We start from the raw sequence: 12,280 nt of genomic DNA on the forward strand, positions 1-12,280 counted from the left end.
CCTTAAAGGCTCTTATTAGCTGTAACATAAGCCATAGAGAGGTATTTTAAGTAAGGATCTCGGCACACAGGTTTCCACCAAATGTATTACATTGTTGAAAGATCTTGGCAGCATGATTACTGTAACAGACACATTACTTTAAATTAAACCTTTGCTGTCTGTTCTGCCATCAATTTACAAATCCAAGAACATAACTGAATGCAAAAATAAGCAATTCAAATGTACAAGTGTACTCAATAAAGCAAAGAGAAGATCATGTGTTCTCAGGCGCGGGCTGGGAGAGTGATGGCCGGGGGGCACACAGGCGGCCGCATCATATTAAAGGGGATGCGGCCGCGTCATTGATGATGCGGCTGCATCCCGTCATGTGACGCGGCCGCATCTGATGACATCGGATGCGGCCGCGGGGGGAGAAACTGTTTTTTGCATCCGGGGGGCGGCCGGCCGGCCTACCCCCCGGCCCCAATAGGCGTCTAACCCAGCGGCCCGGGGTCCCAGCCCGCCACTGTGTGTTCTTGTTTGATGTAACATTTCCCAAGAAAAATTAGCAATTTATATTTGTCATTAAATAAAAACCCATGGTATTAATCTACTGATTTCATGTTTTATACTAGTTTCAGTATAATAAAAGTTATGCTCAGAAACTGTAAACTCAAAATCCTCTACAGCAGCAAACCAGAGTAAAACCTGGGGGTAAATGTATCAAGCCGAGAGTTTTCCAGCGGTTTTGAAAAACCAATCAGATTCTATCATTTATTTAGTACATTCTACAAAATGATAGCTGGAATCTGATTGGTTGCTTTAGGCAACATCTCCACTTTTCAAACCTACCGGAAAACTCTCAGCTTGATACATTTACCCCCTGGTGTGATTTTCTCACATGGACTCTAGGATTGAATTCCCAAACCTCAACTTAGTCTAAGAAATAGATGAAAATAGAGACATTGTTTAAGTGAAAGGTTCTGCTCTAGTTAATAATACATCTACATGACCTCATTTTTTCCAAGCTCAGTAGTATCACAATATCAACAACCTGGAATAAGGTGGGTATTTAGCTTGTTGTATTTAGCCTTAATGATAATGGAAGGTATTCTTTGACCATTTTCAAGCTGTGGAGACTTGCACTGTAGATATGCTTACCGGGGTTGCAGTCTGTCAAGAGGGAACAAATAGAAAGCAAAACTTTTGATATAGTCAATGCTGGACTCCAGTTGTCCTTCAGAATATCCAAGCAGATTACACCTTGGCTGTTGATATTACAGTGATAGATTCTGGTACGGAACGTGACCTAAAATGCAAGCAAACATCACAGCCTGTTAAACGTTTGTATGCAGCAAATATACATTTGTAGTAGAGAGATAGACCCTATAATTTTGGCCCATATTTTTGGGAACACTAAAAAAGTTAATTTTGCATATATCAATGGATTATGTGGCAAGCCTCATAATAAACTTCAAAGCAATGGGTTGGACCAAACAGCATGGCCTCACCAACTTAATATCTTAAATTGACAGCCTCTGAATAACATAAGTGTACTTAATATTTTTACATAGTGTAGAAACAAGATATGCAAAAATGTGCCCCTCCACCCCCAAAGAAAAGCATCCTACACGTTAATGCATTGATAGGCTATTCTTAAATTATAATTCCAATTTCAAATCTGTGGCTTCTATACTATCTAAGTCCCTAATGTAAATATATTCCAATATACCTTAGTATCTGGGAGTATCAATATAGAAGTTTAAATAAAGCCTGGCATTCTGTGGAGTAATATGGTTTGTTTAGATGCACTTGGAAACAGACATAGCTATGCAGCCTTCAGGGCTGGGCTTGAAACTCAGTTACCTTCCCTGCAGGTGTTAACTCTCAGGATACAAACACTAGTTCATGCAACCTTGCTGCAGGCAGCATGAAATTGTTGACAGATGAGAGGCAACAATAGTGCTCAGTTCTACTACTAGATGCGTTTTTGCAATTGATTATGTGAGTTGTAGTACACTGCCATAATCATTGCACATGGTGCTGTGACATCACAGCAAACTCCCTTCCCTCCATTAAGACTGCATTCTGAAAAGAAACAGAACCGGAAAACTGCATATTCATAGACGCTTCTACAAAGGGTATTTCTTGAGTCACAATAACAAAAACATTATTCGGGCAAATGGCTTTATTATTCATATTAAAAGTGGAATCATCTAGATTTTCATTTTAATTCCACCAAGTAATAAAAATAGCTTTAAATTGCTGTTGTAAAAGCATTTCTGTGCACAATGCACCATGTTGTTAAAAAGGACTCAATACCTATGAATGTGAATTACAGCACATATAAAAAGGCATAAAAAGGCATAACAACTGTATATCTCCAAAGATTTCACACGGACAAAGTCTAACACAATCCTGCCTATTTATTTATTTTTTAACTCTAGATTTCATAAAAGGTTCAAGTAACACCACGATACTCAAATAGACAAGATTTTCAATGAAAATAAACTGCTCCACTAAGTGTTTCCAATTACCACCATTGTCATTAACAGTAGCATTCATTTTATTAATGAATCGTAACGATTTAAGGTTAAAGGGTAATAAGAGCCAGAGGCTTTCCTTGCTCCTGGGAGAGGACCAGGTGATATAGTCACCAGAGTTCCCTAAACATTCCCATGTGCCCTACCCACCCTGTGGGGTGTGTGCTGCTTTCATTTCTAAACTACTACAAAAACAGCATCTGTTTTGCTGCTATGGGCAGCACCAAATTTTCCACACTTGCCTGTGGGAAAGATTTAATAAACATCACTCTCAGCAAACCCTTGCAATATAGGACTAAAAATGATAAGATTTATGAAGCTATGAAGAAACAAAAGATCAAAATACTCCATAAAGTTCAGGTAAACTTAATTATGCTCTTTCAAGAAAATGAACCTATAGGCATTGTAAAATCAGATTTAAAAGCTAAGAATTCTTATTTTCAATTAAAAAGGCACTTAACATTAATATGTACCTATTTGCTAATTTCATAAAAATTATGTCTAATAACAAGACTGATTAAATAACTCCCCTTTATTTATTGGTATTACAAATTTAATGTTTGTCCCTTTCAATATACTCCCCATTTACACTAATACATTGCTGTATTCTTGTTTTCCTCTGGTTGAAGGCATGGAGCAAATCAATTTCTGTCACTTGTTTCAACATATCTGCCATTTTCTTCTTTACAGCATCAACCGACTCAAAATGTGTCTCTTTAAGCACGGATTTAACTTTTGGGAAAAGATAAAAATCGCAAGGTGCTAAATCAGTAGAATATGGAGGATGTTCAAGTGTAGTAATGTGTTTGTCGGTCAAAAACTGCTTCACAGAAAGTGCTGTGTGAGCAGGCGCATTGTCCTGGTGAAAAAAGAAACCATTTTTCCACAGTTGCGGCCGTTTCCTTCTGGCTCTTTCAGCTTTTTCAAAACTCCCTTATAATAATGCTGATTAACTGATGTGCCTTCTCAAACCCATTCTTCCAAAATCACACCCTTGATATCGAAAAAAAACAATGAGCATTATTTTGAATTTTTGACTTGCTTTGACAAGCTTTTTTCATGCTAGGCGATAACGGTGTTTTCCAGTGCATTGACCGTCTATTGGTTTCAGGATCGTACTGGAAGATCCAGGTCTCATCACAAGTGATTACTTTATGAAACAGGTTTGGATCTGTGTTAAGTTGCTGCAGAATGTCAACACAACATTCCTTGCAACATTCTTTTTGTTCTGGTGTGAGAACCCTTGGGACCATCTTTGCACAAACTTTCGTCATGTCAAGATCCTCACGCAAAATTTTCCATACGGTGTCTTTGTCAATGTTCACGGATTCAGCTATCATTCGAACACTGAGTTGGCGGTGTTTTCGAACAATCTGACTGATTTTTTTTTCTACATTTTCTTTGGTTCTTGAGGGGCAAGGTCGTCCAGGGCGTTCATCATCTTCAACATTCTCATGTCCCTTACTAAATCTTTTGTGCCACTCAAACACAAGCGGACGAGACAGGCAGTCATTGCCATAGGCCATAGTAAGCATTTGAAAACATTCTGTTGGTGTTTTGTGTAATTTTACTAAAAATGTCAAATTGACATGTTGTTCAACTGTTAAACTCAGCATTTTTTCGGCACTCTACAGAAAACACAACCAAACTAAATGGCGACTTACAATCAACTGAATGTCAGAGTGTTGCAGCTTGTCATGCAGGTTCAGACCGGTTCAAGGTTACTACATATGCAGTTATAACCGATTCTGACTGCTTTGTTTACTAGGTCGAATTACAGTCTTTATTTAATAGACATACCTTGTATAATATTGTATTGCAGTACTATAACACAGTGCCTACTCTCCATGAATGTCCGGGAGGCTCCTGATTTACGTGGAGTCCTTCCAACACTCCTGGGAGAGCAGGCACTCTCCCGGATGGAGACTGGGATTAATGTTGCAATTCGCATTGTCAAGCCCTGACCCCACAATGCAATGCTGCGAAACTTGACCGGGGATGTGGGGGTAGAGCTCTTGTTACCACAGCTCCTCCGTCCCGGAGGGGAGACAGCAAAAGTTGGCAAGCATGTTCCAACAGGTTAAAAATGTGAAATGCGCTATATTCCTTGGTGTCCTGAGATAAAAGCATCATCCAGATACTGTAAGGCCTCACACACATAAAATGAATGTATTCAACATGCGCTCTACAAGGCTTTTAAGTGTGCTTTGACAAAGAAGACAATGAAAGATGATGTAAATGAATGGGTCTGTACACTCACACTTACTGACAAGAGTTCATATCAGTGTCTTCATGCCTGCAGAGCTCAGAGGCATTAATGCTCAGTAAAATACAACAGAGTTCTATAGAAAGTATTAAGTATGTAGTAAGCTATGCTGCAGCGAAGCTTTCAGAACACTTTTCTATTGCTGTTAAAAGCTAGCACAAAGTGCAGTGTTTTGTCACCACTTTTAATGGTTTTCAAGTGCCTGTGTGTACAAGTCATAACAAAATAGAGATCCAATAACATTAATTTTGTTAGACAATTTGTACTGCATTATGAATGCATAACTTTTAAAAGGCATCTTTCTACAAAAGCTGTAACCCTTGCACTGTTCAGCATGACAAGCTAAACAATATATAAACTACTTTCAGAAAAAGTCCTTTTCATTTGTAATGTCCTAAATATTGTGGAAAAACCAACCGTAACAGATTGCCTTAACTGAAAATATCAGATTGGCCTCAAGTTCTGAAAAACATTTTTTTTTTAAAATAGAATGTATGGCAAAAAGGGAGTTCGTCACAGTCCGTTAAGGGAGACACTGTTCGTTCCTCTGAGAGTCTGCAGGCTCAGGCTGCGGGCAGGATTAACTCTCCACACTAACCAGGATCACTAGTGGAGCACAAGGATGTGAGTTAGCTAGTAGTGCTGGGTAGGAAGCTTAAATAGCAGGACCTGTCTTGTGGATGGGGTCACAGACACCAGCCAGTGAGGGGACTGGGTGTCTAGCTAGCAGCAGAGTCACATTGGAACTGTAAATACTTTGGTTTGTTTGTGTGAATTGCTGGAAGTACAAGAGCTGCTGTTTCTACCATCCTGACATTTCCTGAAGAAACGACAGCCAAGTGGTTCAGCATACCTGTGTCAGCATTGTTTATTTGGCATGCTTTTCACAGATGCGTTACAGATAAATCATTTGTAAAGGAAAGTAAAACAGAATTGTGCAGGACCATGCAATCTCATTGTGGGTATCAGCAGAACTATTTTTTCTTTTGTTTACAAGGCTTATTGTATTGAATAATAAAATTTACCAGAATTCCTGGAGGTGCCTCATTCAAAAGTAAAGCTGGGTACACATCTATGCAATTCAGACAATTCACGACTATCATACCAAAACACATTGCATCTGTTGATTTGGTTTTCTAAGCTTCCTAAAAGTCACGATCAATGATTGAACGTTGTCAGGCAAACGTGGGAGTGTGTTCACACCCACAACCAGCAACATAGGCTGTACACGAGACACAATCTTTTCAGCAGATGGTTATGAGAGATGATGATCACAGGTGTGAAAGTAAATTGTGTAGGCGAGTACACAATAATCGGTATGCTAATTGGGACTTAAGCCCTGGGGAAATCGCTACAGAAATTGCATCTGAAGTAAGATTGCATAGGTGTGTAACCAGCTTTATATGCTCAATCTATAATCATCATTTTTATTTGACTGTGCAGTAAGAAAATGCCTACACACAAGATTTTACACAATTTACCTAGAGATCTGTGCTCTTTATCTATCATAACCATCTTCTGAAAAGTGTGAGACTCTATGGAGGTCTGCCTACACTGCTGGTAGTAAGTATGTAGTGTATACACTTTAGAATTTGTCCAGTATCATTCCATCATTTATAGAGAGTTTTAGTCTGATTATAAAATCAATTGAATCATGTAATCGGCATGAAACTCGGGTGAAAAACCTGCAGTGTGTACAGAGCTTTATTTAGCCTGTAGATGTAATTTTTGCACTTGATATTTTTAAACAGTAAGAGCAATGCCGAGACATGCAAATTACTGTCAGGAAAAAAAATAAACCACCACACAGTGATCTATCAAAACAGTACCTCATTTGATGAGGCCATGTCAAAAACTCATAAATCTATGTTCTCTTGGATCCCTTTAATTAAGACAGCCCTGCATAATCTGTTTGTAGTACTCAACAGAACACGAAATTCTAACCAGACTATAAGCCCTTTAACAGGGTGCATAACAAAAAGCAGTGTAGACTGTAACAATGGCATTTCTGCCTCCACTGAAAGAATACATACAGCTATATGTTGTGAATTCTATTGTAGACAATTAGCACATATACAGAACTTTTTATTTAAACTGACAAGCTTGAGTTATGGAATTATATGTTTTTTCCTGATTTAACAATCACACCTCATGCCTCCATTATGTCACTAGCCCTCAGAAAATCTGTCTCCATTGTGTTTAGATGACATTACAGATTTAATTGAGGCTGAAATAAACAAAAGCAATAATGATATTTACAAATGCATTAACATTTTTGTTTTAATTAGTCACACACATTCCAGTGCATCATTCAGTGCTTGAACTGTAACCAAGCTTTTCAAATGCTCAGAAGTCTGGTATCATACTGTAAATAATACACCTTTCCGATTCAATTAAACATGGTCTTCTAATTCAGGATTTTAATCATCGAAAAAAATCTGACAGAGACCAAAGTGTAGGTTACTAAACCTACATTGACCATCTGTATATAAGCTCAGTAAATGGGGGTTCACTACTTGTCCTGGCCTGTAGAGTTTATTACTATACACCAGACACCAAACAGAATAAAACATTACCCTGTGTGTGGGTTATTGCTGCCTTATTCCCTGATCTTACTGTCAATACGGGCTGGGGATCTGGCCTTGTTAGGGAACTTTGAAATGCATTTAAAGCAATGGGCAAGCAACAAATTGGGGAGATCCTTCATGATAGTGCAATTACAGAAGTATGTTGTAATATGCTGTTCATTGAACGTTTAGGTTTCATAGTACAATATGCAAAAACAAGGAACTGCTGTGTAATATAGGAATACATATGTCTCGCCTTGTTTGTAGAAGAGCCCCTATGACATGGCTTAAAAAAATTAAGAAAAATTGATATTTGGAATATTTATCTACTCCCAGAAAGTCCATGGTTCACCAATCAGTTTTTATGGGTATTCATTTATTTGCATGTATTAAGATTATTTAAACTGTTACAGGTGAGGTACAAGTTAGTGTGTAGTATTACTGCCAGATTACATATATAGCTATCAATCCAATAAACACACACACACACACACACACACACACACACACACACACACACACCCTCTCCTCATTTCACCAAGTCTATAAGGGCACAGGTGCTTTCCATCTGGAAGATGAAGATGGATAACCTGTCTTTCATAACCTAAACAATGTTTGAACAACATCCCTGATCACACCAGAATTACAATAACATTCAGAAATTCTGGACTGCGACAAAACCAATGCCCTTCTCTGGACAACCTAATGGTTATTTTATTACCAATGCACTATCAAGGCCACATGCAAAGCAATGCTATATCTCGAGTTGCGCCGTTACGCTGGAAACTCTTCTATGGAAAGATTAGTAGGTGGGATAAATCAATTTTAGTAACAGTCATTCCACAGTCTTTTTCTTCAAGCTACTGATCTATAAGATGTACAGAAGTTCAAAGTACTCTAAACTACTGTCCAAGCTTCACTTACAAATATGCAACTTTAATTAAATGAGAAAAGCACAAGTAACACAAATGTATCTAGCCTTATTCTTTAAGCATAACAATTAATGTTGCTGTAATCCAAGTTCGTCATGGGATGGGGCAAATACAATATTTTAATGTGTCAATGAACTGGTTCTTACAGGAAACAATATGTAATACAATACATGTTAAGAAAGGTACCCAGAGACACCAAGTGCTACAAAAAAAAAAAAAACTCTGCAGGGTCACATACAAATTGTGCAACGATTATAATAATCCTGTTCTATACAGCAAAGTGGACAAGAGCTTTACTTTTAAACATCAAGGTGACAGTGTTTATTTACCTTTGGTGGCTTGAAAGGATAATCAGATGAAAATGTGATATCCAAAAAAAATACTCCTCCCTCATACACAGATCCTGGCGGTCCAAGAATAGTCGACCTCCATTCATAAATGTTGTCACCCTTCGGTCCAGCACTGTAAATAAACAAAAAAAACAGCCATGGAATTAAATGGATTTTCTTTTTTTCACAAAAACACAGGAGGTATATTTATATATTTTCTGCCAAACACAGAACAGGTATAACATAACTTGTAATGGATATATTAGCCTTATACAAAAATTGAGGCCTCTCTATTTTATTCTGTAGACCACAGGATACCAGTGTAGCGACGGGAGAATAAAACAAGGCAGGAAACAGCTTTGAAGTTCAACTGAAGAGGGTCCAAGCAGGAGTTGGCTAGACAAAAGAGGAGGAGGTTACAGTAATAAAGGGTGAGAGACTACAAGGGAGTAAGAGTTTTAGTGGCTTCCAGGGTGAGAAAGGGCCAGATGTTGGATATATTCCAGAGGTGGGAGGATTTGGAGAGGGACTAAATGAAGGAGAGGGAGTAGTAGAAGATGACCCCTAGGTGGCGCAATCAAGGGTCAGAAAAGAGGGTAGTGTTAGGAACAGAAAGAGGGGGGAGGGAGGAATCAATGATTTCACTCTTATAAATATAAAGTTTAAGAAAGTGATGGTTATCCAAAATGAGATGGCCGCGAAGTATTGCTTTTCTTTCAATACCAACAAACTACATTAAGCACCCTGCAAAATTAACAATCACCATATTCCTTTTCCTGTACTCTAGAAAGAAAAAAAAAGAAAGAAAAAAAAAAAAAACATTTAATCAAGTACTTACACAACCCCATAAATCATTATTCCTTCAGGTTGTGAAAAATAGTAGCAATGTTTAACACAAATGCCTTCCATTAAATCAAAGCATATTTCCTCTAACTCTGAACAGGAGGTTCAGAGTCATACTAAACTTTTACATGCAGTACATTGTTTAAATACACTTAATGGACCTGTTAAAACAGCCAGTGTATTGTTTACAATTGTAAACAAAAATAAATAAATGGACGGATAAACAGAACACAAAAGGAAACGCCAGTGATGTCTAAGGAATAATAATTGTAATGATACCACAAACATGCTAAAGAGCAGGGAATGCAATGTACAAATATTACATAAGAGTAAGTGAAAACCAAGCATTCATTTATGAAAAATGGTTGTTGTTTCATGGACTGGTTATCATTATCTATGAAATTACCCACAGTGAACAAAATGACAAAAATGCAGTTCAATACATATACCGACAGAATAGGCTATAATACTGGTTAGTGATGGCATGTGCGTTAGTTTCTGTCTCTTTCAATTTAAAAGAAATGCTCTCAAATACTAGATATCATATGAGATATTTCCTGCAATATGATTTAGTGTTGAGGTATGTTATGCCTCATAAAACAAAATAACTTTCTACTGCATGCTGGACTGGTAACATTCACAGAGGCTTACAGATAGATTAATGACACATGAGCATTAATACAGAGCACATCTATTGGAGGTCACTTGCAAAACCTTTTTAGTAGAATATATATATATATATATATATATATATATATATATATATATATATATATATATATATATATATATATATATATATATATATCTCAATCACACACACGCATATACATACATACATACAAGTTTCACAACAGTAACCAGGGTGGGAATGAAAGTGCATTGCTGAATCAAATACTGGGGTCTTTCAGCTAATTAGAATGCTCACGAACAGAAACGTTGTATTTTGCACACCCCAGAAAGCACGGAGCAAAACCTACAATCCCCCAAGTTCCACCAATTCTTTCTACGATGTACAATACTCTCATCAAACACTGCAAACACCTCTCCCTTACCCTACATTTGCAATCTACACCATTCCAGAATGACATTCCAAAAGCAGCACACTGGTAAACACTAGGGGCTAAACGGCGGGTTTGAAGAAGTGGAAATGTTGCCTATAGCAACCAATCAGATTCTAGCTTTCATTTTGTAGAATGCACTAAATAAATAATAGCTATAATCTGATTGGTTGCTATAGGCAACATCTCCACTTTTTCAAACCCGCCGTTTAGTAAATATACCCCTAGGACTGGTGATGGTTACTTAACAGAACAATCAAAGCTGCTATAGAAGCATTCAAAAGAAAGATGATGGAAAATGCAACAAATAAAATGCAGCCCAAGCAAAATAATCATCACCTGATGATAACTCTGTCCATTCACTGAGCTCAATTACTCTGGCTTTGAGCATGTTCGCAATCGGTTAGATGTAATCCAGTCTTGTGTTTTAAATCAGCACGAAAAGTGAAAAGCTATCGAGACTGAAAGTATAAATTTGTAACAGCAACAGCTACAGATCAAATAAATAAAAAATAAAATTGACAGGATTGTGAAGATAGCGTGTCATGATAATCGAGAATGGATGAATGAATTCTAATGAAAGAGGATGGTTAAATTGGAATATGAGAGTTGTGAGTGGGTATTAAAGAACGGTGGGCACTGGATACCAAAAGGTCAGTTAATGGTGAAGTAGAATAAGAGAAAGGGTGCATATTAATTTAAGGAATAATATTAATTTATATGTGAAAGGTGTTATTAAACTAATATAATTACAATGGGGCATATATTTTATTTTATCTCTGTAAAGCAAGTAATAATACTGCAGTCACTATCTTAAGTAAAAGTAGTTATCCAGAGAAATATGATCCTTGGACAGAATAGTTTATATAAATAGGTTTCACAGGAGATTTACAAACCTGTAAATTTGAGAGAAGCAATATTTTAGTGTGTAGTTTTATAGTTACACATTTTATTGTGGTCTCTACACTTCAAAATTTGCAATAATCATGGGTAGTTTGGTTAACTGATAAAATTCCTACTTCATAAGATACAAGTCTATTTATATATGACAGCCTGTACACTTGTTTGAGTGACATTTCTTACATTGCTCAGCTCAACATTTTTTGCCGACATAATTTGCTATTCTTTCCATTCCTGAGAAGCAACCGTCTCTGATGCAAATAGAATTATATAGAAAACAGAAAGCAGAAACCAAACTTCCCAGCTTTGCTCGTGTTCTTTTTTCCTTTGCTATCTTTTCTACCTATTTTACACCATTTCTAAAAGAAACAAAAATGATCAAACCGACACTGAAATCCCTGGCACAATTAACATGTGACAAAATGTATTATTCTTGAATTGCTGTTGTGTATGCAGACAGGAAAAAAAGGTTCAGGTTAAGTATTGGCACTGCATACCTACTTTTTTCCCTTTCACAATGCGTTTGAAACAGCTCACTTAAAATCTTTCCACAGAGGTGCTTAGCTATATTTACAGAAACCTGCAAAATATATGATACACTAGGTAATGAGAACACTGAGAGACCCTACTGTATGCGAAGGCCAAACTGCATAATGTTGCATTTTCTTTAATGAAAAATTTGAAAAACCATTAGAATTTTGGCCCAGTGTAGTGAACGCTTATCCATATCGTAAATCATTGTCATCAAAACAAACTATACCTATTAGCTGCAGTGTACCATCTAGATCAGTGATAATCTGAAGCAATTCCGGGGCCCTCTAACCTTCAAAAAGGCTGCACATTACCCTAAATCTCAGAAA

The 12,280-nt window shown here is 37.2% G+C and overlaps 1 protein-coding gene and 1 long non-coding RNA gene across 2 annotated transcripts in view; both read right to left on the reverse strand.

The window, feature by feature from the left end:
* The window catches only part of LOC142098060 (uncharacterized), a 404,421-nt gene that overhangs the window by 325,552 nt on the left and 66,589 nt on the right, over positions 1-12,280 (reverse strand). The window lies entirely within an intron of this gene.
* UBE2E3 (ubiquitin conjugating enzyme E2 E3) overlaps positions 1-12,280 on the reverse strand; it is a 60,723-nt gene that overhangs the window by 2,955 nt on the left and 45,488 nt on the right. The window contains exons 4-5 of the mRNA XM_075180504.1: positions 8,617-8,749; positions 1,141-1,288 (exon numbers count right to left, since the gene is read on the reverse strand). Of these exons, the coding sequence (XP_075036605.1) occupies positions 1,141-1,288; positions 8,617-8,749 (281 nt within the window). The remainder of the gene's footprint in view (positions 1-1,140; positions 1,289-8,616; positions 8,750-12,280) is intronic.

Source organism: Mixophyes fleayi, chromosome 7, assembly GCF_038048845.1.
Source record: "Mixophyes fleayi isolate aMixFle1 chromosome 7, aMixFle1.hap1, whole genome shotgun sequence".
In the NCBI taxonomy this organism is placed as follows: Eukaryota; Metazoa; Chordata; class Amphibia; order Anura; family Limnodynastidae; genus Mixophyes; species Mixophyes fleayi.